The sequence below is a fragment of the Nipponia nippon genome, unplaced genomic scaffold (genome assembly GCF_047370975.1).
Source record: "Nipponia nippon isolate SJK-2023a ecotype South Korea unplaced genomic scaffold, ASM4737097v1 scaffold_18, whole genome shotgun sequence".
In the NCBI taxonomy this organism is placed as follows: Eukaryota; Metazoa; Chordata; class Aves; order Pelecaniformes; family Threskiornithidae; genus Nipponia; species Nipponia nippon.
This window is the reverse complement of record NW_028262334.1, coordinates 10,190,902-10,216,948: the sequence shown is the minus strand read 5'-3', so window position 1 is coordinate 10,216,948 and position 26,047 is coordinate 10,190,902. Positions and strand designations below refer to the sequence as shown.

The window sequence follows — 26,047 nt, the reverse complement described above, 5'->3', positions numbered from 1 at the left end:
ACTTGTAGTTGAATAACAATTAAATATCCACACACATTTCCATACCACGGTCTGGTGCGCAAGGCATAGGCCTAAGTGGCTGGACATCTGCTGTCTGCTCTCCCACACTTACTGTTTGGCAGAGCATAATCACTTAATCTTATCCTGCTGTCATTAATGGTACCTGTAAAATTGGATGCAGAGCATCATCCTACAGATATTTTGCCATATCCTTAAAAAAGAGCGGTGTTCTCTCTCTCTCTCTCTCTCTCTCTCTCCCCCCGCCCCCCCCATAGCAGCCTTTATCGTAATAAAAATACTTTTCATTGCTTTCTCTGTCTTTCTCAGGATTGCCAGGCCAGGGATTCAGTTTGGCTCTGTTAACATCAGCGGGAAACGAGACATCGTATTGAAAAGTTAGTTGAGATGCAAGACGCTGATAGATCCTCACAACAGTTTTGCGTCACTTGTACAAAACCCAGAGACTCAGTAATGCAGTAAGATAAATATAGCACTTGATTACAATGGATGTATTGCAGTTATAAGAGGCATCTCTTATCATTAGGATCTGCATATCTGGAGTAATAACTACCATATGTCAGGTAAGACAACGATAATGTGAGCCAGATAATTTTCCCACTGTTAAAACTTTCAAAATCCAAAAAGCTACAGAAGTCTTGGTTATTAATTCAATTTAGCTAGATCTAGTGCTGGTGGCCGGAGGGAACATCTTTCTGACATTCAATCTTTCCCCTGGTCTAACTGATAACCGTCTATGTGGCAGAGTTTAAAATGTTACAGCCATTTAAAGAAGTAAGAATTGTATACAGTCGTTACCCATCTTGAATTTCCTTGCAGCAGGGTTACCACGTGAAACTGCAGTTCAGATCTTCCCATTTGTCCCCGAAAGCTTGAACAAATAGTTAGCCTTATAGTCTGCTCTGAACTTAACGAGCCCCCTTCAGTGGTGAAGCTCCATGAGACACAAGGCCTGTCTTTGCATTGTTGGTGTATAGTTACCTATCAAAATGCTTATTCCCTATGGAATTGGCAGAAACCTTGAATTTCCTCCCCGGCCCCCACCCTGGGTGCCTGTCAGCTGCAGACCAAGTCCTAGCCATGATCACAAGAACATCCTGAATCAGTTTCAATAATTTGCATTTCCTTGCCAAAGATGTTATCTGCTGAGGGCGCAAATTGCACCATCAAGGTTGCTAGTGTTGAAAAATCTGCACCCTTCTGCTGCCCAGCTCTATGTTTTCAGGCTAGGTTAATTTATCCAGAAGAATTAATTGAGACAACAAAGCTGTCAAGTGAGAAAGGCCACACAGCAAGACAGCACTGCTCTGAACATCTGCACAATTTGTATATTTGATTAGGTACCTCAGCACTTGCAGAATATTGTTAGAAGCAAATCTTACTGTTGCCATTTTCTTATAAGGCTCTGTGCTGTAATTCTGCAGATGTTCGTTCTCTGTATATCCGCATTGTTTACAAAAATGACAAATGCTGATAATAAAAATTACATTTGCTCATTCGAACATCTTGATATTTACATATAAGAAAAATCATATGCCAGGGGTCCAGTGACCTAATGAGAGATGCAGCATGGACTTCAGCAGTAGGTGGACGGGGCCCTCAAAATCTGCTCCTCACACCAACAGTCCCCTGGGATATATAATGAAATATATATAATGAAATTCTTCTGTGTATGATGACAGATGCCACAGGGGTTTGTATATTTGGATATTATTTTTTCTCTAGGAGTGTTTATTAACAAATGCTTGAAAGTTTTATGATGTGGTGAAAACCATCTCTCGTGATAAACAGGAAGCGCTCAGAGGTATTGCATTACCCCTGTAACGCAACACAGATTCCAACAGCTTGGCTCTTTTTTTCAAAATACTGTGACACCACTTCCTTCAGGAAATCTCTCTCGTCTGCACGGCTCTTATCTACTATAGATATGCGAAATTGCAAAAGAAATGCTTTTTTTAAAAATGAATGATGATTCATCAATTTCGGACCGTAGAAACGGATGTCTGTAACTTATATAATATCTATTAAAAAAACGCAGTACAGCCTCTTTGGGCTCTCAGGTCAGGGGACTGAACAACGTGCAAGAAGAGACTGCTAGCCTGCCTTCCCTCCCGCAGCACAGGTGCAGCCCAGAGAGCAAAGACGCAGATTCCCTGCAGGTGCTTGAAGCGTCTCGGCCATAAATCTGGTGGTGCCTCTTCTGCGCTTCTGTTGTTGGGTGTCAGCAAGGCCAGGATCTGGCCAGTAAAGGAGAAAAGGCAGTCCTGCTTCCAGTCAGGTCTTGTTATCTGCCAAGTCTAGCAACGGGAAAGCAAAGTATGACAGTTCTTATGTGGAACCTTATATTCAGAATAACTGTGCTATGGCCGCCAACTTGTTCGTGAAGGCTGCCACGCGCTTCTCATGGGATGGTGTATCAATGTTGCCTGAATTTTGAACCCTGGTGACTTTTACGTGAAAATCTCAGGATCCCATTAGCGTACTGTTCCCTATCGCTTGTTTCTGTTCAGCCACTGCCCACCATTTAGACTAAATGTAATAACCGGAGACAACTAGGAAGTATACCTGTGCCATCACAAAATCATTAGCTACATGTTTATTTGCGATGAACGTCATCCCAGCTGACCACAACGTCACGTGAAACCAAGTCCTGGTTAGCTCTTTTTAGAAGGTCTGGCACCGTTCCCTAAACCGGTTCCCCATGAGGGACGTGTGTGTCTGCCAGGTGCTTCACTCGCACAAAGCCAGATGCAGCGGGGTCTGGATGTCACCCCTCCAACTACAACCCTTCTATTCCCATAGCTCCTTCCCACTACCTGTTCATCTCACTTTTATTTTACATTCTTCCCCCCCTCTGTATTCTCTTTTATTCTTCCCTTCATAATCCTTTCTCCTCTGCCCTCACGTCAGCCAACTTCTTCATCACCAATGCTCCCTAAATTTTTAGCTATGAGAAGTATTAAAAACGGAGTTACTGCAATATCTGGACAACATAAACCCCTAATAATCCTGTTTCTACGTTCTTTGATTTCTGCCTCTGTTGGAGGCATCACTTGTCCTGTCTACAGCTGAACTGAGAACAAGTGGGGGAACCAGACTGCGTATTTTAGTATTTGTAAATCATTAGACTTGTGAGGTTTTGTAATAATCTTATCTCCTTTTTTGTATTTTCTTAGCAATCAATGGTATCAGAAATACAGTGATCAAGAGACTGATATTATACACTAGCTAAATCTTTTTGTAACAACTTAATAGCCTTCCAGCGCACAAAGCTTGGGCACAAGAAAACAACGGTCATATACCGGGACTTCAGTGGCATCCTCGCCAGTCACTGCAACGTTCTGTATAAATACTGCCTATACGTATGGGGTTGTTTTAATCAGTCCTGTAAAATAACTTTTTATCTGGTGGTTCAACTCTCCTATCATCCACAGCTTGTTTACTGAATTTTAAGTCTTGGGCAAGATGAAGCAAGCTCATGAGGAGTCGCTGGTTTTCAAGAGATACAAGCTCCAGATAACCGAGGACAAGTAAAGCACACAACAATATTGAAATCGCTCAGAGTTGTGTTGCAGCTGACTGAGACAGAGTGTGCTTTGAGGCTGGGAAATTTCCATTACTGAAGTGCAGGACAGTGCCTGGATACTGCTGCTACTGCAGCTGAAAAATAAAAGCAACTTAATTTTATATAGACAGCAGCGAAGTGTCAGTTTATTAATTAAAATTGTTAGAATTATATAATAAGCTTTAAAGAGTGCTGTAAAATGGATCCCTTTTAAAATATTTAGAGTAGAATTGTAAACTAGTTGCACAAAACTAAGGAACATGAAAACGACTTGAAATTGCAGCTGTGTTTTCAAACTATATTTGCAAGCAGCCAATCGAACAAGAACACGATAGATAATACAAGACATCTCCTACGACAGTGACAGAACGATACCCAGTGCAAGATCAAGGTTGTTACTGACAGTATAGTTCTGCAATTAATAATCTTCTGGGCTCCCCTTGGCATGCACAATACAAACATAGCAATCTGCTTACTACTTCTAACGCCATCGTGTATAAGCTATCATAAGCTTCCCGCAAAGTCAACCAGAACGCCGAGTGGGGAAAACAGAAAATGCTGGGGGGTGGGGGGTGGTGTAAATTTGTTTTGGCATCAGTTGCCCGGCCATTTGGGTGACGGACTGTTTTTACCTTCCCAGCGGCGTAAGATTACAGCGAGATCCTCGTTTTCGTGGAGGTCACTTTGCACTGTCAAAGCAGTGGCCACATTACAATGAAAAGCAGTCTCAAGGGATTTCGGCCGTATGCCACCAGTTAAATCGAGCCCAGGCAGGTACTGACTAGAAGTTATTAGCATCTGATGCTCTTTATGAGTCTTAGGATAGTTCCCTGTGGATCAGAGCTCATATCTAAGCAATTTAAGTTTGTGTCACATTCATCACCATGGTTCCTGAGTGCCTTAGAAGTTAAAATACATCTTTATAAAATATCTTACGTGTCTTATTTCACTCTCTCGTCACCCCCGCACAGAGGCTTGAGGTCTTTTTTGAATAATGCTGGGAAAATTGGTTTATATACTTAATGCCTGCATTTTGTTGGGATGATGGGGAGGTTCGGGGTCATGCTGAGGTACTCTGAAAGCAAATGCCATACTCCTACAGCAGCTACCAAGAAGCCTATGTCTTCCATGTCCCCACGCAAATAATACAACTAATACAAGAATGATGATTTTGGGAGATGTAGCTTTAGTTTTAAAGGAGCGGAAGAATTTGAAATCCCTCCCGCCCCCGATAAAGAGCGGCACTGTAGGGCGGCTGCACGGCGTTTGTCCTTTGCCTAAGCCCGGTAATGCTCTTTCCAGGACGCGTCGGGCCTTTCACAGCATGACATTTACTTTTCAAGAGACCTGTTTACAGAACACAAAGTTAACAGTTAAAGTAGATACGTGTAACAGTACAGAGAATTTCTAGACCCTGATTGTAGGATGAACTCATCCATGTGACTCCTGAACTTGATATGGAGATAGCCCAAACCGTGGCATATTTAAACTGACCGATTGTATGGCTTAGCTGTTTCCTAATACAGCTTTCAGACTGAAGATACTGCATTTCTGTTTGGACAAACTCTTCCTAGCAGTGCTTTTATTTCTTTTTGAAACAGAAGGGTTATTTTTCCTCCGGCTTTTCATTATCTGCTATCATTTTTTAGTAAGTATCACCTCTTCTCCCCCAACAGAACCCTTTATTTTGATCACGGAACTAATAATTTTCTTAAAATACATTTACGTTCTTTCCAGAACTGAGGCTTTAATGTCACCTTGTTAAGGTAAAAGACCCAACATTAAGTGCAGCTAATGGCAGTGTATTTAAATAGGCTGAAAAGCAACTGATAATGCTTCTATCTGGTCTGCCTCTCTCCGTAACTGTAGTGCTTCATTGAAATACATGCACTAAGTTCTGTTACAGGAGGAACTGTTGGGAAAGCATGCCATAGCCTTTCGACCACTTATTTGGGTTTAATTGGATTAGACGTATATTTGAACACAGCGCTCGAAGGAGCTGACAGTCTTTCCACAATTTCCTGGTCTGCCTGGTTGGTTTCCTTTTTGATCAGACACATCCTGGTGAAGGTAGAAAATAATCTAGATACACGCCAGTTCTTAATTAAATTTGCTATGACAGGTTGTGTTTAAGCTAGATTCTCTGTAATAATTTGTTTTGCGTTTGCTGATGACAGATTTATTTATGTATGTAATCAGAACTGTAAGCATAATTTCATTTTTAGAGTTAAGAGAACCTTTGAAATAATATTTTACTTGGTTTCAGAAAATTTAAACATTTATTCACATTTACTGCTGTCTAAAATTTCTGAGAAAAATAATGCTGTGTTTCTAACGTGCAGAAGAACACATCATGGAAAGGAAAGCATTACATACAAGTAAAAATAAATACATCAGAAGCATTGTCCCACTCAAATGCATAAAGAACCAAGCTGCATAGTTGAATGTCTGTTAAATACAGCGAGGAGTCCATCAGGTTATGTCGGTCATCCGTGACAGCTTTCACTCCACCAAACCAGGCTGGGGCTGCATCTGAAGCCCAGACCCTGCTGGGTAGCTCTGCGTCAAAGGAGAGTCCCGGGGCTGCAGTCTGGCTAGCTGGCTGCGCAGCTGAAACCAGAAACTCGTCCCTCTTGACTTCTGGTCAAACAGCAAGCCCAGTGCTCTGGGGGACGGGACGTTAGCAACTGGTAATCAGGAGATTGTACAGCATTCGGAAGCAGCCATGGAAAATTGCAATTTGTCAGTCGATGGCAAAGGAAGCTGGTTTGCAGCAAGTAGCGACAGAAGAAGGTGGGATGCCAGATATGACCCTCCGGCAGCTGCGAAAAGGAAGACGGAGTACATTGGCAAGGACACCGTCAAGGCAAAGACAGAGATGAAGCAGCAGGACTGTCGGCAGAGATGTCAATAGTAAAAATGTCAATAGAAAGAGAGAGCAGAGCTGAGAGAGAAATGTTGAAAGAAAGAAAGAGAGGGCAAAGTACAACGGGCGATTGTCATGCAATCCAGCAACTGGACTGTCATGTACCAGCTTCTGGCTGAGCACTGTTAAACAGGAATGCAAAGTTAATAACTACTTGTAAGGAAAAGAGCTTGATAGTCAAGGGGTAATTGGATGATTCCACACTGGGGTCTTCTGACAGCCTGGGATGGGTATAAACGTGGAGACACAATCACGCCGAGATGTATAAAGGTATGTATTTGAAGGGCTTTCCAAAGGAACAGAAGATACGGCACATCTCAAGCAGGGGTGGCAATAGCAGTCAAAGCAAGTAGCAGCAGGATTGCAGACCAGGGGTTAATGCTTCTTGCCAAGATCGTTACAGAACTGCAGGAAAAAAAAAAAATCAGAAGTGGCGTTAAGATCCTTGTGCATAACTTTTGCAAACTTCCAGATCAAGCAAAAGCTACTTTATGAAAAGTGAGCCTTGCAGGAAAACAGAGGGTGGACACTGTTGCAGGAGTGACCATCGCACGATACAAACCATCATCAACCGCACTTTCACCTCCCATTCAAAGCCTGGAGTTTGTTTACATTTATACGGGAAACGACCAACAGGAAAATGTAATTCTATATAAAAACAGTTTGCTAACTAGAGGTTGCAAAACTGCGCACCGAAGTTCGGAAACGTCAGAAATAAACTTGTCCTTGCTACAGTAATTCAGTTTTCGCGTGTAATAGCCTTGTGCTGCATGACGTCAGAGGGCCGCGGCGTCGCCGAGAGCCGCGCGGGGACCCCTGGCTCCCAGACCGGCCAGGGCAGCGCTCTCTTTGCCCGCCGCTGACTCACTGCCGGCCCTCCTGCGCCCCGCGGCCTGCAGCGGGCGGAGGCGGAGCGCAGGGGCCCGGCGGCTCGGGCCTCGCACAGCACCGGGCGGGCGGGGAGCCCCCGAGGGCCAGGGCCGGGGCCGGGGCCGGGGCCGGGGCCGGGGCCGGGGCCGGGGCCGGGGCCGGGGCCGGGGCCGGGGCCAGCGGCGGGCGGAGCCCTCGCCTCACCCCGCCGCCGCGCGGGCTCCATTTCCCGCCGCGGCCCGCCGTCACCTGACGCCTCTAATGGCGCCGGGCGGCCGCGCGCCCGCAGCGCCGGCACGCCCGCCACGTGACCCGCTCGCCGCGCCCCCTCCCCAGCGGCTGCGGTTACCGCAGTCCCCGGCCCCGCCCCCCGCCCGGCCCCGCCCCCTTCCCCGCCCCCGCCGCTCCCTCCGCGCGGGCCCCCGCCCCCTCCTCCCCTCCCCCCGCCCGGGTCGATGCGCGCGCGCGCGGCCGGCGGCGTCTCCTCACAGCGGCCGCGGCGGCGACGGCGCTGAGGGGGCCCGGGAGCCGGCGGCAGCGGCCGGTGCTCCGGAGCGCGGCGGAGCGGGCGGCGCCTCTTCTCCTCCCTCCCGCACCCTTCTCCTCGTCCGCCTCCTTCCTCCTCCCCCTGCCTCCGCCCCCCCGCACGCAGTCACCGCGGTTCCCGGCACGGACAACATGGCGGCGGTGTCGGGGGCCGGGGCTGCGGGCGGCTCTGCCAACGCCGGGGGCCCGGAGATGGTGCGGGGCCAAGTGTTCGACGTGGGGCCGCGCTACACCAACCTCTCCTACATCGGCGAGGGGGCCTACGGCATGGTGTGGTGAGTGCCGGCCGCCGCGCCCGCCCGGGGCAGCGCCCTTGCCCTGAGCAACTCCCTCCTTCCCTCCCCGCCGCCCTGCCTGGCCGCAGCCTCCCCGGGGCCCGGCCCCGGGCTCCGGCCCGCCCTTGCCCTCGGGGGAGGGGGAGCCGGGGCTCAGGCATCTCTGCCTCACTCGGCGCAGCCCCGCTTTTCCCTGCGTGCTCCCGAGGCTGGCCCCCCGGCATCACCCCCCGCGGCCGCCCCCCCCTTCCTCATCGACGGGCGCAGCTGAGCGGCTCCTTTCCTCTCGGTCGTGCGATTATTTTCTCGAATATTTTTCGTCCCTGCCTCGAGAGTTGGTTGCGCTCTCTTTTTCCGTCTCTGTGGTGCGATTGCAGAGGTTCAAAAGGGGGAAAAGGTGGCAAAACGCTGCCGGCAGCCCCGCGTTTCTTTCTGCCCGTGCGAAGGCTCACCTGGCTGCGCGTCCCCGCGGTCAGGGGCGGTAAAAAAAGTGAATCTGTGCACACGAATTGCTGCCCCTACCTGGCTTCGCTTAGGACGTGCTGCCTGCGCTGCGCAGCCTGCCGGGTTAGCGTCTAAATTACGGTGTGCAGGGGAGCGTCCTCCTCAGCCCGTCTGGTTCTTTTGTATCGTGAAGACTTGCGCAGAGTCTCGCTAAAAAGCGATCAGGTGTGTTCGCTTTGGTTAACATCAGGCCTAAAGAGCGAGGTGGATGAACTACAAATTACTGAAAACGTAAACTAACCCGATTGAGAGTGTGAGGTGGGGTTTTTTAGCAATCTAAATGAGGTGGGATGATGCTCTGTGATGGTACATCTAGCGACTGGGTTATAAATCTGACGTGCTCGGTGACCTGACTTAGGATTTCTTATTCTGTCTTCTGTTAGTAGAACAGGTTTTAAAACAAAAAACTTACTTCTGAAATAATTTAAGGGATGCAGATGAAAAACTTTTTTTCTTATTGTTCTGTCAACTTTCTCCCAGCGCTGCTTCTGTTTCTTCAGCATGTTTTTTGACCAGAGGTACTAAATGAGGTTTACAGGCTATGACCTCATGCAAGCTTTATCAGCATTAATTTCTCTCTCTGATGCTTAATCTTTTGTAAACTAGTGCATTTCTCAGCGAAGGCTCTTTGCAGCCTTCACCCGTACGTTACAGATTTGTATAGCTATAGGTTTTTGCATATAGTCATTGAATTGTGCTGGCCTGTTCAGATGAAGTCATCCTGCATTTCAGGGTGGAAGCTTTCATCTAGGCCTGAACTTCGCTGGGAGACGAGCCTCTCTTACAAAGTTTTGAGCTGCGGCCTTTACTTTTTTGCTGTGGGAATAACCTTCAAAATGTAAATCAGAAATCCTGTTTACGGTGTAAAAATATCCTTGTTATTGTTTTAGTGTTAGAAATCAAGGCAATGTACCCAGTCCGAAACTTGTTAATGTAGCTTATGGTACAAGCTGTATTTTGTTACGGTGTACTTTATCATCTGAGTTAGGGCAAGTAAACCGGTGCAGATAATCTCGGTACTAACTGCACCGGTTTACACTTGCAGTCTGATTTAGGAAGGTACTTGGGAATAGTACTCCCAGGGTGTATGCTGTGCATAGTCCGGTTGTTTAACAGACAACGTGTTAAAGCTAAAATATTTCGCCACAGATCAGAGATTACAAGAAGCAGTACGATGGCAGTTGATGGCCTTTTTTGGCATCACTGTGCTAGTGAGCAGATACAGGGGAAACGGGGCCGCTTTCTGCCCCTCCAAATGGTATGTTATTAAGTTCTATACTGAAACTGTTTCCCCTCCAAAACTAGATAAGGTTATCTTTTATTTACAAACTTAATTCTGATACAGTGTGTCTGCTATGAATGCTGTAGAAAATTACTAGCAAAAAAATCCAAATCTCCAGTTCGGTTGAAATATGCACTTGGCTCCTGTGTTTTCTACTCTAGAATTATTAATGCTAAATACTAAATTTGGTATGTTGTGCCATTATTTATATTTATATTTATAATTATTGCTCTTCTGCCTTGGGTGTGAAATGACAGGGAACAAAGTCTCAGTTTCTATTACATACTTGATAAGGAAAGTGTTGGATGCACTTGTTGTCGTTAAATGCCATAGCAACTGTAATGTTTCGTAGTGCCTAACATACACACACTCTTATGATTAAATAAGACTAGTTATCAGTCAATGGAGGTATAGGTTATGCAGTTTAATACTACGTGTTTCTTATCTTGCTTTGATGGGTAATGCAGTGAGGATCTGCAGAAGCTTCTCCCTTGGGGGGCGGAGTAGAGGACAAGCTATGAGTGTGCAGATGGAGATGTTGCCCGCAACTGCAAAATCCATTTAAATTTGTACACGTTAATGAAGGAAAGCAGAGCAGGCTCTGATGGTTTTGTTTTAGACCCACGGCTAACGTGTATGACTTGGGAGATGCTAGTTATTTACAAGTGCATTGTACTGTAAGGCTGGTTATATGGAAAACAAGTGACTTAACTCTTAAAATCTTTCACTCTTTTCCTTGTTTTATCTCATTCTTATATTTCTGGATTAAGGAGTCGAAAACAATAAAATTCTTTTAATTATATTGCTGAATAAAGGGGCAAATGAAGTATTCTTAGGATGATGATGTTACGGTCGGTCTTCCATTTTGATTTTGCAGCAGAGAGAATAACGTTTGAGAAATATTGATCGTAACATAATATAACAGCCCAGGAAATAGAGGAAGATGTTGACTGAATAGACTGTACGCGAATGTTCTCTCATCTGGATTTGAAAACCCTTAAAGGCGTTCAGCTATTTTCCCTAGTGCAGTCGTTTCTAACATAATCGGGTTTTGAGTAAAAATAAACTTAACAGAGCAGTATATTTACTGCTGTGTTGTAGTTGCACTTTCTCAGCTTTGTAAGCAGAAAAGGCATGTTACCAGGCAAACTCCATCTTAATGTCCTCCAGTTAAACTCCACCAAAAATGTTCATTCTTTGATACAGGTTTGCATCTTACTCGGAAGTTTTGTTGCTGGGGGTGAAGTGGTAAATAAGTGAATATCCATGTCAGTGTCCCTTTCTAACCTATTTTTTGTTTTCAGCATTCCTGCATGTAGAACTAGGGGGTGACCACAGTGCAAAGTTTTAGCCAAAGTCCTCAGCACTTCCCAGGACTGCAGGACCTTCTTTGAGCAATTTAGTTATACAGTCATGGTTGTTACTCTGAATTAATTTATCCAAATACATGCAAATGTTGTGTTTATTTTTTTTCCTTCCCCTTTTTTTGCTTAAGAGTTGTTTTGAGGGGTTTTGGTGTGAAGTTCTTTATGTGACTTTCCCTTTCTTTCAGTGATAGGGGATTATCAACCTCAGAGTCAGCTGGGACTGACTTTCAGACCAAGTCTGAAGTTTCAGAACTACCCTTCAGACACAATAAAGTGTGAAAGGTTTTTGAGATTTTTCTCCTCCTTCCCAAATGTATGGGGCTTTTTTGTTGTGTTTTTTTTGTTGTTGTTCTTTTTGGGGGAAATAAAAAACCAAACGAACCAAACACCCAACCAAAATCAACCTCTTAACAGGCCGTACTTTAAACATGCTGAAACAGTGATAAAAATAGGACTGTGTTGAGCTTTAAATTTCCAGTGCAAATTGTTCTCTATCCAGTTGGTCAGTGGTAGTTTGGCAAGGATGATCATTTGACAGTTAAAACAAGTCATCTTTTTGGAAAGAAATGGTGAATGGGAATGTGATAGGGATGTTCTGGTTTATATTCTGTTTCTTGGAAGTCCTTTTTGTCATCAGGCTTATGTGAATGTGAAGTATTATCACTGCTGCAAATAACTGCATATAAATAATAAACATGAATGCAGTTGGAAGAAAACAATCTTGAAGCTCAGATCTTGCATTTCTTGGCCTGAGTTTGACGGGGTTGTTACAAAGACATCTTTGTGTTACTGATGTGCTATGGAAGAGTGATATTAGAAGTTAAGGTAGTCAATAGATGAACGTTAAAGTAATACTGAAAAGAATATTTAAAACATTTGGCAGTAGTTTTTTCAAAGTTCTGCTCCTTTCTCCTGTCTCACAGAAGAGCTGTGCTTTTAGAGGATGGGTCATTTAAAATGAAATCGGAGAAGTATATGCATGAAGAGGCTGAAAACAGGAAAAAAAAAAGAGGAATAGAATGATCTTCAAGGTGTAGATATTTATATTAAAAGACGAAAATAGAAAACTTGATGGGATTGATGGTTGCGTAATATTTTCTTTTGAGACAGTTCCAACACAAAAAGGTAGTGTTTGCATCCCTCTGGGGTGGACTGCTTAGTGGCAAGGATCAGAAACAGCCTATAATTTTTTTTCTGCTAACTATTGCATTGATCTGGAGAGAGTACCCTTTAATGACAGAGCAAGTATAGAGATTTGTGTCCCTGTTTATATGGGCTTTTAGGGAGCACAGGTTGGGTATGGGTGTCGATACCTGGTAATTAACATGTTCCTGTCTGTGTGATAAGGAAAGCAGGGAGCTGATACACGTTAGCCAACCCTAGTAGGTCCTCCTTAGTGCAAGGATCAGAGTAGAGAATTAGGGAATGTAATTGGTGGCTAGTTATCAGCTTCTTCCCTCTGGGGAGAAGGCTGAGGGAAGCATTTCCCTTCAGTCACTCAGACTTCTAGCACTTGCTTAACCTGACGTGGAAACACGAAAGGAGCAATTAGAGCTGCTTTTCCTGCTCTCCTCCATGGTGGGCAAGCTGTGCAGCAGGCATTAGGGACGGGACAGCAGCTACTCGCTCTCTGCTCCTATCGGAGCTGTCTTTTAAAATTTATGGAAGGTAAGAGGTAGCAACTTTTCCTGTCTGCCCAAAGTAATGGGATACTAGCTTAAGAGTTGAAGAGTGTGGCTCAGGGACACTTGCATTTTATAAATAAATACACATTTTCTTAATGTAGCATGGTCCAGCCCACAAAAACAGAGATAACTTGTGTTATTTTTTTTAAGCGTGATTTATTAAGGAAATAAGGCTTATATGTTCACAGTATCTGTACGTGGTTGCATCAGTCTGTCTCCTGTACCCTACATATGATTCTTGAACCTGTTGCCTGCCTTCCATCAAATTTGACAGATGGTAGAAGTCTTAAAGATGCAAAGTTTCTGCAAGTTTCTTAAAAATAGGTATTTTGCTAGAGTGAAGAGATCCTATATGCTGCTCCACTGAGGAAGAGACTGCATCAGGAGGTCACATATGAGAAGTCAGACTCCCCCAAAGAGACATGACAGATGCCCCAGTTTCACGGATGGATTTATTGGTACTCTCGAGACCAGGAATGTGTATTTGTAGGACACCAGGCTCTGGTAGTTCAGGGAGCGCCTTCTTTAGGAGTGCCTTCTTTAGGAGTGGGGATCTACAGCCCACAGAGGAGTTATACTTACCAACTGAGTAGGTGTACAGCTCAACTTGAGTTGAAAACTAATACATAGTAATTTTTTAATGCTTTTTATGTTGATGCTTTGTCATAGCTTTCAGCTGTGATCTAGAAATGAAATTAACTGATCAATTTGATATTTAATAAAAATATTTTATGACATCTTGCTGTGGAATATTTCACAAAATAATGTAGTTTGAAAGAGACTTCCTGAGGTCATGTAGTCCAACCTCCTACTCAAAGCAGGGCTGATGTCAAAATTAGATCAAGTTGCTCAACCTGTCCACTCAATATTTCCAAAATCTCCAGGGACGGAGGAGATTCTGCAACGTCTCTGGGCAACTTCTAGTTCTAGTGTTTAATCAACTGCCCAGTGAAACTTTTGCCCTTAAAAACAAGAGAGTTTCCCTTGCTGCGACTTGAAATCGTCACCTCTTGTCCTTTGTACTTTTTACCTCTGAGAAGAGTCTGGATCGGTTTTCTCTGTAATTCCCCTTGATGTAACTTAAAAGAGCAATTAGATGCTTTCAGTTTCCTCAGCTTTTTTCTTGTATGTCATCTCCTTCAGCCCCCTGTGCGTCCTAATGGTTTTCTGCTGGACTTGCTCCAGTACTGGGAGAGGGGAAGACTGGATGCAGCGTTCCAGATGCGGCCTCACAACAGTAATCACTTTCCTTGACCTGCTGATTACCACTTAATAACGCAGCCTGGTCCGTGGTTAGCCTTCATCGCTGTGAGCAGGTGCTGCTAACGGATGAAGTTGGATGTTGTTCTGGTAATCTAGAAAATACTTTTACTTGCACTTAAAGTGAGGTATTTTTAGGAACTTTTCAAATAATGCCTGAAAGAAAAACCCAAACCCCACAATGTTTTATTAAGCGATTTCAATTGTATTTAATTTTGATTTCCAAATCACTCAAATGAAGCACATGGAGCCATAAACATATTTTAGAATATAACTTTTTTTTTTACTGTGTTATAGGGTAAATTAAGTTAATAGTATATGTGAAATGCAGCAAAGTGTAGTTTGTTTCAGGTGATTTATCTGTGTCAAACCTAGATTCTATTAATTGTTAGGCCAGTTATTAAGAAGAGTTGTTTGCTTGTGAATTAATCCCCTTTTCAGAAGGGAGCTTATTTTCCTTTGCTTTATTACGACTTTTGGGCATATAAAGAAGCTGTTTTCAAACTCATATTTTTGCAAGGTGCGTTAAAAGCCAAATATGCGTTACTTCATTATCAGCTTTGACCAGGCAAATGAGTAAGATCCAAGTAGTAATAAATGTCTAATTCAGATGGGGTTATTTGCGGAGATACCGGTGGATACTTTGGCAAGACGAGGTTTCTCGTACTCCATCAGCACGCAGTAGGTTGGTTTCTGTTTCGGAGAGCATTCCTGTCTCCACCCCTTTCCGCTGGGCTGCTGGTGGCTGGGTGAGAGCTCGAGCAGAGGCAGCCTCGCGTCCCCGGCGGAAGGGACTGCGCCCCGGCTTCCACCCGGGCCTTCTGCTGCCCTGGCCACCCGAAGGAAGAGCTGTCGGAAGGCTGCTGTGTGCCTTCCCGGGCCCGTCAGTGGTGGGTGAAATACTGACTTGTGTCTGCACACATGGCTTGTACAGAGGCTTTACTAGAAATACTCTTCTGTTAGATTTGGGCAGAATCTTCCACCACAGTCCAGTTTTTAGCGGAGTTGCGCGTGTGATTTTACTATGTATCTTGCTTAGCAGTACCTAAAATCACAACAACCTGAGTTGTATTAAGGGAAAGTCTCTTCTCCTGGAAGTTCTTTTTTTGTATTTTAAGAGAATTTTCATAAAATACTGAAATACTCTGTCGTGATTAGAATGCAAATGAGAGTTTTTGTTACATTGTAGAAAGTAATTCATCTGTGTTGTGGGTATGTTTTAAGTACCAGCAACTTGCAATTAGGCTTACAGTTTATAATATGCAATTACTTCATTTTGCAGTTTTCCTTAAAATTAGCAGCTGTCACTGCGCTACCTTACTTATCACTTGTTTGGAGGGAAGGCAGTTTTCTCCACCAAATATTGCTGATGTGTCCTGAGTAAGACTCGAAGTCATTTGAGCACCACAAATCAATACTCCTCAGTCTGGAATTTGCCCAAATTTATTGGGATTTGGATGGTGCAGAGAACTCCAAATGACATTCAGGCTGACTTTTATATTGGATTTTTCAGAGTGTTTCATAATTGTGAAATATCTTCCTTTTAGTTACAGTAGCCAGTATATCTTAATGCTGATACCCTGTCTGAACAAAACACAAAACTGTTAATATATCGAGGGGCTAGGGTTTACTGTTGGCATGTCTTTTTAAAAAGATGGAAAAAACATGCAAAAAATGCCTTGTAAGTTGATACTGAAGGGAAGTAACTTCTGATAGTGGCGAGATGCACACTCGGTGCTAGTGGTTTGGTTTTTTGTTTTGCAAGTGGAATACTGAACTAACCGTGGCAGAGCGGGCAGTAGCAATGAGCTTGCTTTCTCTAGTGCTTTGTGATAGTTTTCATTTTGCACTGATGTTTACAGGTTTAGGAAAACCTCTGCTTCTAAGTATGCATGAATTATTTTGTTCAGTGATTTATTTCTTTATTTTCTGTTGGAGTGAAGTACTATGAGCTATCTCTTCTGAAGATTTATATTGTGTGGAATCAATTAAATAAGCTAATTACTGAAAAATGTAGTAATTGTCTGGATCTTGTGTTTTTCCCTTTTTCTAAAGCTGATTTTGGGAGGAGTATTTGGGATATAAGTCAAGTTAGAACCTTTTAGACAAAAGAGTAAACCACATTGGGGGATTTCTTAATGCAGTTACCACTGCCAGCTCTCTGGTAGTGCTCTCTCTTCTCTCTAGGAAAGGGGAAATATTTCCTACACACATTCATAGTGCCTGCTTCGCAGCTAGGGTGGCGGCGGTGGTTGTTTTCCAGGCTCTGGAGTAACAATGGTTATGGACGTGACCTGCTGTCACTGCCTTGGTGGCTTTTTGTTGCCTCTTGAGAAGCCATAAGCACAGGAGGAGGCAGTCAGCACTTCACTGGCTGATGTGTGGAGGTTTAGCTTTCCTGACAGTCGGGCCTAGACACTTCAGCTGTGGTTTGCGTGACTGACTTGTGCTGATCTCAGGCTGTGCTGCTTCTAAAGGGGCAGCCTTTCCTTCCCTGCCCCGGGTTGTGTCATTCCTTCCTCCGCTCTTGTGCTGGTGCTTACAGAGCTGTAGAGTTAGCTGTGGTGGAAAACCGATTTAGCTGAAAAGTTATGTCATAAAAAATAAAATAAAATTTAAAGGTGGTAAGTTGATGTCACTGATGCAAAACCCTGTAAATGCTAGTGCTGACACAGGAAGGGAATAGGAATACGCAGGTAAAGACTTCTTTACTGTTCCTGTTTGTAAGCTGCTTTGACTTGGAGCTGCCTCAGTTCTCTGAACTGTCACAAAGAAAGCCATCGCTCCAACCAAAAAAGTGAGAAAGGGGCAGGGTTGTCAGGCACAAAAAGGAAGGTGAACCACAACCACTCCTTTTAATTGACTGAGCCCTTAGGTTGTCTCGGGTGTTGTCGAGCTCTTACAATTTTACCCTGAAATGGATTCCCACAGGAATTGTCTTTAAGTTTATATAGAGAGAAGAAAGCTAATGATATTTAATATCATAATATCTTATCAAAAGCAATGGGTGCTTTTGGAATGAGGAGTTTATTTCACAGATGGCCAAAGGGCCCTTAAGCATAACAGTGCAGTTTGCCTAAATGTTAAATTTGGCATAATGCTATCAAAGGAAATATTGGGAGCACAGAACCTGTAAACCTCTAAAATGGGGAGGATAAGTGGGAAGGCAAAAAGTAGACAAAATACGAAGATGTAAGAGTTGTCTATTTTTTGAAGACCAACTTGAACTAAAGTGGCATAGAGTAGAGTAGGCATATATGATGATTTGAAGTCACAGTGCTTCACAGCTGAAGGTATAGAAAGAAAAATACATATTAGAAGAGATTGAGAGAAGTGATCACTTCTTTCGAATGACTAAGATTGATCAAAACACCATGAAGCTAAATGACATCTTTAGCAGCACAAAACAGAACCTTGGGTGAAATAGCTACTATTTTTCTAATACTGATGTTAAGGTGTAGTTCTAGAATTGCTGCTCATCATAGTTCTGCTTAGTAGGTGCTAACAAAACACAAATCATCTGGTCTGCCACACCCGGGATTATGCATTGCCTGAGCTGGCGAAAGTAATTTATTTAACAGACTCCATTTTGCACGGCTAGCTCTTTGTTTTCAAAATACTAGAAGTGATCTAAGGAATTAAACTTTTAAGTCATTATTATGTGCATAGTGAATAGTTTAAAATTGTAATGCCTTGGAAGGTTCCATCAGATTTTACTTTTCAATATTCTGAAAAAGAAAGTTGTGCCTTTGTGTAACCTATTAGAATTATTTGAGTAGATATATGAAGACAAATCTTCTATAGAAGGTTACAAAAGTGCCTTAAGAATTTGTGGCATGAAGGGCAATAACCTGTAGTAGATCAGAAATTGCCAAAGAGTAAAATCACTTATGAGTAATTATTCACTTCTGTCATGGAAGGTAAGGGTTGGCATAATTGTGCCAGAAACCTTTAGTATTAGGATTGATTTTCAATGTTATGAGAAAGATGACTGAAAAAGTAGGTGGTAAAGGTGAAGGTAATGCAGTTTCATTTTGACCCAGTAAGCGTCAGAGGTTAACTAAAAGCATGATAGAGCAGTCTGCAGAGGTTACTTGGGCATCTTGCTATGGACTTGTGATAAAATAAAGGACACTGGTCTAGAAATTATATTTATTTTCCCCCTTACTGAAAAAGAAAAAAAAAAACACAAACGTTTATAAGAAATACCTAAACAAACTATTTTTGTTTTGTTTGTTTTTATTACAGAAGATACAAAACAAAACCATAGCAGTGATAACTTTGTGATGAGCAACAGACAAAAAAGGATTAGGAATATGGATAAACTCATAAAGAGTTTGTAAAGTATGGCAGTTGCTTTGCAGAGGGGTCGTAATAAAAGGTTTAGAAACAAGGATTCATGTTTTCTTAGCCCCAAAGCAATAATCTATCCACTGATACTAGAATCCTGACAAATGAAAAACTGCTTAAAAAAGCCCCAAACGACAACAAAACAAAACCACAATTTTTCAAATAGCATGCAATTAGGAATTTTCAGGTAGAGCCAGATTAATACTACTGCAAATTGGGTCACATCTACTATATAGTTATTTTAGTGTTCTCTTGTTGCTCAGTCTTCCTCTGCTGCCATTTTTGTAGCATGAGATGCAAAAAAATGGGGAGAAATTGTCAGTGAGTTTCGGTGTCTGCAGGCAGCTGCATGTCACAGCAGTGCATATTCTTTTTCTTTTCTCGACAAAACCAAGACTTAAGATAAATCTGAGGTTATCCTGTAATTTAAAATTTGAGGTAGTTTTCCAACACGCTTGACAAATTCAAGCAGAGAGAATTCAGCGATCAGATAACTATGAGGAGAGGTCTGTTTCTTGAATGCTCGAACTTTTGGCAATTCGGTATGTAGTTCTTGTATCTAAGCTTACTCTGAAGTATCTCAATTTTCAGTTCAAGTTTTTTGGCCTCTTCTTTCATTATAAGCTATTAGTGCTTATGCGTGTTTCCCAAAGACTGAGAAGATAATACGTACCGCTGTCTTTTAATAATCAATGGGGAGTGTCTGTAGCATACCAACAGATAATGCAAGAGGGCTGAGTTACAACTTTGATGTTTGTCCCTCGGAGTAGGATGAAAAAGTACGTGGTGCTGATGTTGTTATAATCTTTTCGTAGCTTGAAGAGCAACTAGAACCTCAAGGCTGAGTTGTTGGGGTTTTTTGGGAGGTTTTTAAAGAATATAATATTTAGGTGGCTCTCCATTTTCTTGGATCTACTAACTTTCCTACGTGGTAGGAATTAGACTGTAAAACTGAATCTTTAATGGGAGAAAAGTAAACACGTATTAAGATGCCCTTGTTTCTATAGCTTATTTCCTGAATTCACAGCTGAGAAGCCTGGGAGGTGTTCCGTTATTGAGAACCTGTTCGACGGAAAGCTAATAAATCAAACCAAAAACTCTGAGCGAGACATGGGCTGTCTTTTCATCAGCTGAGGTCTGTTAAAACAAGACAAAGATATCTTAATATGAATAGGCATATGTTCCTTTTAAAACCAAGTGCTGATTCTGTAAGTTAGTGCTAATAAAAAAGGTGTAATGAATAATATACTTACTTATGTTCAAAAATATTATGAATAAATGGAACAAAGTAACACATATTTCTAGTAACTATAGATATTTACAATTGGAGACAAAACATATATTCAGCGGTATAAAAATGACACATTACTGGATGTCCTCAAATCTGAAACGGTCTTTGACTACTTTTATCCTTCTTCCAGTCTTTTCTCTTTGGTAAAAGAATAATACGCTGTAGCTGCTCCCTGTATTTTAGTCATCTAGAATCAGAAACTAATTATTCTGAAGAATCTGAAAGGGTTAATATTTGATTATAAAAAAAAAAAAAACCAAAACACACCAAGCCCAAACAAACAAAAAACCAAACAGTCCCCTCCACAGATCTGCACCCATAACACTGCCTTCCCCCACCCCCAGAAATTGTAGCGAACAGTCCGTTATGGTACTGCTGGTTATTACTATATCATAGTACTGCATTATTTTTCTTACAGCAGTCTTAATATAAGTTTAAGCTATTTGCATTGTAACTTGATAAGTGTCAGCATGTTGTAGAAATGTCTGCCATTGAGCTGAATGTAGACTGAACGAAAAGACTGAAGATCTTCATAGATCAGCTTGTTTGCTGGGAATTATTTTTGTCTTTCCTCTCCTGGTTGCAAGCAGAATTATTCAATATTTCAGGAAGATTCTTATCCCTGGATATGCCCTTGGAATCTTGTTTCCACAGCAACACAAAGCTACTGATAAAACGTCCCTTTTAAACTTCAGTCTTTTATTTAGAGCTGTAATTAGGATGTTTGCCGGTAGCATTGTGTATTTTTGTGTGTGTGTACGCATATGCTGAGAGCAGCCTGTAAAACAGCCATAAGGTGAAGAATCCTAGAAGTGCTGGAAGAATATCCCATGATGGGGTGAGCCTTCAGGCGGCGTGGCAGAGGAGTGTACTGAGGATGGGGGTGCCGACAGAGTAGGCAGTTGTTTTTCAACGGCTGTATGAAGAAACAGCCCTCTGTGGGATGTAACCATTGCCAGGAGCTGGCTCCTTTCCTCCCGGCAGCTGCAGCATGCTCTCACTTGTTCCAGCTCTGCTCCGAAATGAAACATGTGAAGAATAGAAATGGATGGAAGAACATGCAGCAGCCATTGTGGGTAGAAGGAGCTAAGCTTTGGCACTCGTCCCGATCTGTCTGGTGAAAAGCTTTCCTTCCTTGAGAAGGAATTAATGGAAGAGGGGCTACATGTCAGAGGTCCATCTTAGCAATTAGCGTGCTGTTCTCTGTGGGCCGCTCAGATACTGCAGTGCACGTTCTGGTGGTTGCATTTGGAAGCAGCCCCATCCTGGGCTTCTTTTTAAAAAGGAAGTTGGTACTGGAGCAGTAGCAGGATAAAACGCTGGCTTTAGAAGTTGTGTGGCACAACTTCTTGGGTTATAAATGCTCATTTGTTTATTCTGAACAGCTGTGCAAGGTGTTTTACTTAGTCAAAACTTCATTATATATTTACAAGACACTTAATATTAGGAATCATAAACTGCTAGGGCTTGTATTGATTTTCACGTGGTGTCTTAAAAGTATCTAAATAATGGTGCTATTGCAGGTTGTCACAGGATAGTAACCACAGCTTGAAAGAGGAATGATGTTGTGTATACTCGAGTTGGGCAGTGGCAAAATCTATATTTAAATTTATCACATTACAGATAAATAGCACTCACAGCTGAATGGTTGCATCAGCTTGTGAAGCTGCACATCATTGGGGTGGAAATAAATCCTTCCTTCTGAATATTTAAAGTGTCAGTAACTAGATTCATTGTAATGTGAATAACACACAAGACTGTTAAAGGGAACGTTCTACGTGCAGTGATTGGTATATGTGGTTAATGATTAGAAACTAAAAGCTATATATTATCACTGTAAAAGTTGTATGTGAACTGTTATTCCCACTTTACAGATTTTTATCTTCTCTGGAAAAAAAGTCCAGATAATTGAAGGTTCCTGCTTTGAGCAGGAGTCCTAGTTAACTGCTTCAGTGAAAATATAAGTTGTTGTGAGATTTAGTAGAAGCTGAAAGTCTAGACAACTAGGTTAGACTGTGGACACTGGGACAGCACTTCCAGAATGCAAATAATCTAAATTTAAGACGCACTGGGTGGTCGATGGGATGTATGTGTGGAGCTATTCCGTTTTGGACTGTAGGGGGGGCACAGGTGATCATTAGTCATAAAATTAGATCTCTAATTCTAGCTAAGGCTAAGCAAGATGAATCCTGCATTAAGTGATAAGTAAGCTGTTATATTAACTGCAGCGAGTTAATGCATCGAGGGTTTGGATTTGCACTTTTTATAGTTGTTCCATTTGCAACCACTACAAAGGGACCCTGTGTATGAGCAGCATAGTTCTTCAGCAGAGTTCTGGAGAGTAGTGGGTAAATCTGGTGTGATGGCAGGTAGCGATTGGATGGAGATTGTGAGGAACAGGGAAAACTTTGGGAAATGGTTCAGTCTGACCTATAAAGGACCCAATTTTCTTAGTTTACGGTGTTTCCTAGGTAGTGAAATAGGTAGTGCTATATGGTTTCGTAGCCCAAATAGGTGTCTCATTGTAGCATATGTGCATGAGAAAACACATGACTCTTCAGTTCTACTGAAGTTCAGTCTAATATGTAGCTTTTACAATTTTCTATAGCATGTGTCAAATTGAAAAAGCACTGTTTTTTAAAGGTCACAGCGTTTATTCAAAGCTGTATTTGCTTTGAGGGCTGTAACTCTGAGAATATGAAGTGACGTTAACTTTATAATACAGATTCTCTATACCTGTATTATGCATGGTATTTAAAATATTATGCATAAGCAAGCATACCTAACTACTTGTATGATTGGCTTCTTGTTCATAGGAATTGAGATAATCTTTCATATGTTTAAGCAAGTTATGGAAAAGCTCATATTTCAGAAAGTGTGACAACAAAAATGAATCCAGTGTCCCTTTTAATGTTTCAACTAGGTAGTAGTTCGGTTTTGCTCTCCTTAGCTGAGGCTTTGCAGTGGTAACAGCAATGCATGCTTAGCTACATTAGCATGGCGAGATCTTCTGATATGAAGAGAAAAATGACTGTACGCTGGAGAGGAAATCGATTGCATCTTTACTGCAAATAGTCAGCTTTTTTTCCACACTGAATCATCTGTTTTATAGTTGAGCCATCTGAAAGCAAAATTACCCGTCCTTTTTTAAATAACAGCATAAACCTTTTGCTAAGAAAATGCTTCAAGAACTGTAAGTGAAACAGCTACAAGAGAGGAAATCTTGATATATTTAATTGATGGATTCAAGTTCATTGAATCTGTACAAGGAAGGGTGCATTTTTTTCATCAATAACCAGCCTTTGCTTGAAAAGCAGTAGCTTAGAGATTTATCAAATATTGTAAGAGATTAGGAGCTTTTATTTAAGCAGCATCAATTGGTAAATATTGGCATTTTGCCTTTCTGCTCTGCATAGTTGCTGCTGTCCAGTACTTTGAAAGGAAGTAAGATTCTGCACTGTGGGAGAAAAAAAAATGCTTAACTCAATACAAAGAACGAGGTAGGAGGCTTGTTTATAACGATAAAATGGTTCATAGGATTCTTTCATTTCTTTCCCAAATACAGGTTGTTCATGCTTCAGAATTATTTCTAGTTTTGTTTTCTGCTTGTGACTTACCTTACTGGTATATTGTAAACACCGCAGGTGATTAACTGATTAACTAAGAAAATTACTGTAGACGAAGTGCTCTTGAAGGCTATGCCAAGTTCCACTTATGGCACTTTGTTATTATCTATTTTGAGACTTACGAACTGCTAATGTGTTATCTATACATATGTAATAGCAATAGTTGTAATGAATACTTGCTTGGCATGTGGAATTTCAAAGCACCCCGTGGAGCATTTGAGTTCAGTGTTTCTAGAGGCAAATAAATTGTGCAGTCTGTCTGTGGTTATAGACCGGAGTTAACAGATGCAGACAGGTCAAAGTGATTCTGCAGAAAAACCATGCAAAAAGGATGTCACTACGTATGCGTGAGCTGTGTGAAGATCTTACTGGTGGCACAAATTCTGTCTCATTTTTAATAATGAAAGTGAGAAATGTTAAACACTTTTGCGTACAGTGGTAACAGTACTGTCTCAAAAACGCCTTGTTGCACCGTAAATCTGCTTAGTGGTAGAAGAACCTTGACGTGGCCAGGCATTTGAATTCCTTTGAGGTCTCCTTTTCTAATTGGATTTTCACATTTCATTCTGCTTTACCTGGTCACCAAATACCTGGATACCTCAGCAGAGTAAGGCCAATTAAGAGAGTTTCGAAGAATGTTCTGGGACTCCCTTATAGAAAATTGGTGGAATGTAAAGCCTGTTTGGCTAGCATGTTTATATTTTTTACATGAAATAGGTGAGGCTAACAGGAATGTTTAAATGTAGGCTTGATTATTTTTTTAATTTCCAAACAATGCAGTAGTGAGCAAAGAGAAATTTGAAAGGAACAAGAATCATATACGCACATTTAAATTCTAATTAATTAAATTACCATATACTTTTAATACAAAGAGAAATTATTTTAATGAGATGCTTTGTCATTCATATAAGCAAAACATCCTAAAATTTGTAAGTATTCATAACATTTTTACTAAATAATAACCTGAGTCCCAATTTTAGAAAATTATGTATGTTTTACTGAGCCTTTTTACTAGGCTCAGGCTGTGATATTCTTCATAAATGCGTAGGCATTTTGAACAGAAGTACTGAGACTGCTTTATTGGTGTAGCAAGGAATGCTGCGCCGAACTTCAGAAATCACAGTACTGTAAATGTAGCAGCCAGTGTGGCGTTGGATACGGGTCACAATCAGCACATTACCTCCTACGGCTGCTTGCTTCCGCTTCATGTGTGTAGTCTGATACATTCTTTCTCTTCTGGAACTCTGTTCTCTTTGGTATTGAACTTGGAAAGGTGTTTTCACAAATTCTCCATTCCTTTTGTTCTTCCGTGTCTGTTCTTCGTGGAGGTGCCAACAGTGTAGCTCGACGGAGGAGTAAAAGGTTGTGGCAATTGGAATTCCTTGCAGGAGTTAGACACAGGATGTGGAATACTGCTGCTTGAAAGATGCTTTCTGAAGGCTTTTCTGCGCCCCAAAGTGAATGGGCTAACTCAAGATGAACTTTTTCTGTCAGTCGTCTTCTTGATTACAGCATGTAGAAAAAGACTCACACTTGTTTGTTCCACAGGCTGATAAAGAAGATGAATGCTACTTTCTTTGTTCAGGTACCCGAGAATCAGCAGATTCTAAGCCAGCTGGGAAAGCTAATGACTTGTAGATACCCAAAGAGGCTGGTGGTAGTACCACAGTGTTTTGTCTGTTCATCAAACCAAAAGATATGTGCTGCTGTCGCCTCTCTTCATTTGATAAAAATAAATGTAAAATAAACGCACTGCCCCTGTATTCAGTTGAATTCACATTCTTGCTTTCTGAATTGAATGAATTTAGTATTCCTAATAACTAATGTTATTAATTCCTTTCTAGTTCTGCCTATGATAATGTCAACAAAGTTCGAGTTGCTATAAAGAAAATCAGTCCTTTTGAGCATCAGACGTACTGCCAGAGAACTCTGAGAGAGATTAAGATCCTACTGCGCTTCAGGCATGAGAATATTATTGGAATAAATGATATTATCAGAGCTCCGACTATTGAACAAATGAAAGATGTGTATCCTTTCAAAGTTTTAAGTTATTCTGTGTAGTCAGTGATGGTTGCAGTCTTCTGTGTTTTGATTATTTCTTCGTTGTCATCCTCTTCCTTACTAAACTTTAATAAAAGTTGCCTTCTGTTATTGTAAATTGAAAGGGAAGTTCCTAGTGTTTGATAGGTTTATAGATATGTAGATAGATTTGATATGTAGGTGAACACTAGTTTTGTTTGTTGTTTTTCAGGAAAAGAAAAAAATGTTAACGTCTGTCTTGCAAGGCAAAGAACTGAACATTGTAGAGATGATTTAGTTTAATCGCTTAATCCTAAAACTATATTTGCTCTTAATAGAGCTGTTGTTAGAACTGATTGCTTTGAGGAGAAAATAAAATGGCCAGACTCTGCTATAATTGTCTAAAATTTTCTTAAAGAATAGAATGGATACGTCGGGGGGGGGGGGGCGGGGGGCGTGTTAA

The 26,047-nt window shown here is 41.9% G+C and overlaps 2 protein-coding genes and 1 long non-coding RNA gene across 16 annotated transcripts in view; 2 read left to right on the top strand and 1 right to left on the bottom strand.

The window, feature by feature from the left end:
- PPM1F (protein phosphatase, Mg2+/Mn2+ dependent 1F) overlaps window positions 1-3,705 on the top strand; it is a 43,006-nt gene extending 39,301 nt beyond the window's left edge. For 5 of the 14 annotated variants that reach the window (XR_015704050.1, XR_015704054.1, XR_015704051.1 and 2 more), the window contains one exon: window positions 328-1,713. The gene's annotated coding sequence lies outside the window, so the exon portion shown is untranslated. Of the gene's footprint in view, window positions 1-327; window positions 1,716-3,452 lie in introns of those variants that run through there. The other 9 variants (XR_015704060.1, XR_015704059.1, XR_015704062.1 and 6 more) reach the window with 5 other exon arrangements.
- Window positions 3,706-5,735: 2,030 nt separating this feature from the next.
- Window positions 5,736-7,717, bottom strand: LOC148056097 (uncharacterized). The gene is made up of 2 exons (XR_015704064.1): window positions 7,203-7,717; window positions 5,736-6,914 (listed from the first exon to the last, which is right to left on the bottom strand). It is a non-coding gene; the product is annotated as an uncharacterized LOC148056097 (long non-coding RNA).
- A 114-nt stretch (window positions 7,718-7,831) lies between these two features.
- MAPK1 (mitogen-activated protein kinase 1) overlaps window positions 7,832-26,047 on the top strand; it is a 38,514-nt gene continuing 20,298 nt past the window's right edge. The window contains exons 1-2 of the mRNA XM_087754517.1: window positions 7,832-8,200; window positions 25,410-25,592. Coding sequence (XP_087610643.1) covers window positions 8,058-8,200; window positions 25,410-25,592 — 326 coding nt within the window. The 5' untranslated portion in view covers window positions 7,832-8,057. The remainder of the gene's footprint in view (window positions 8,201-25,409; window positions 25,593-26,047) is intronic.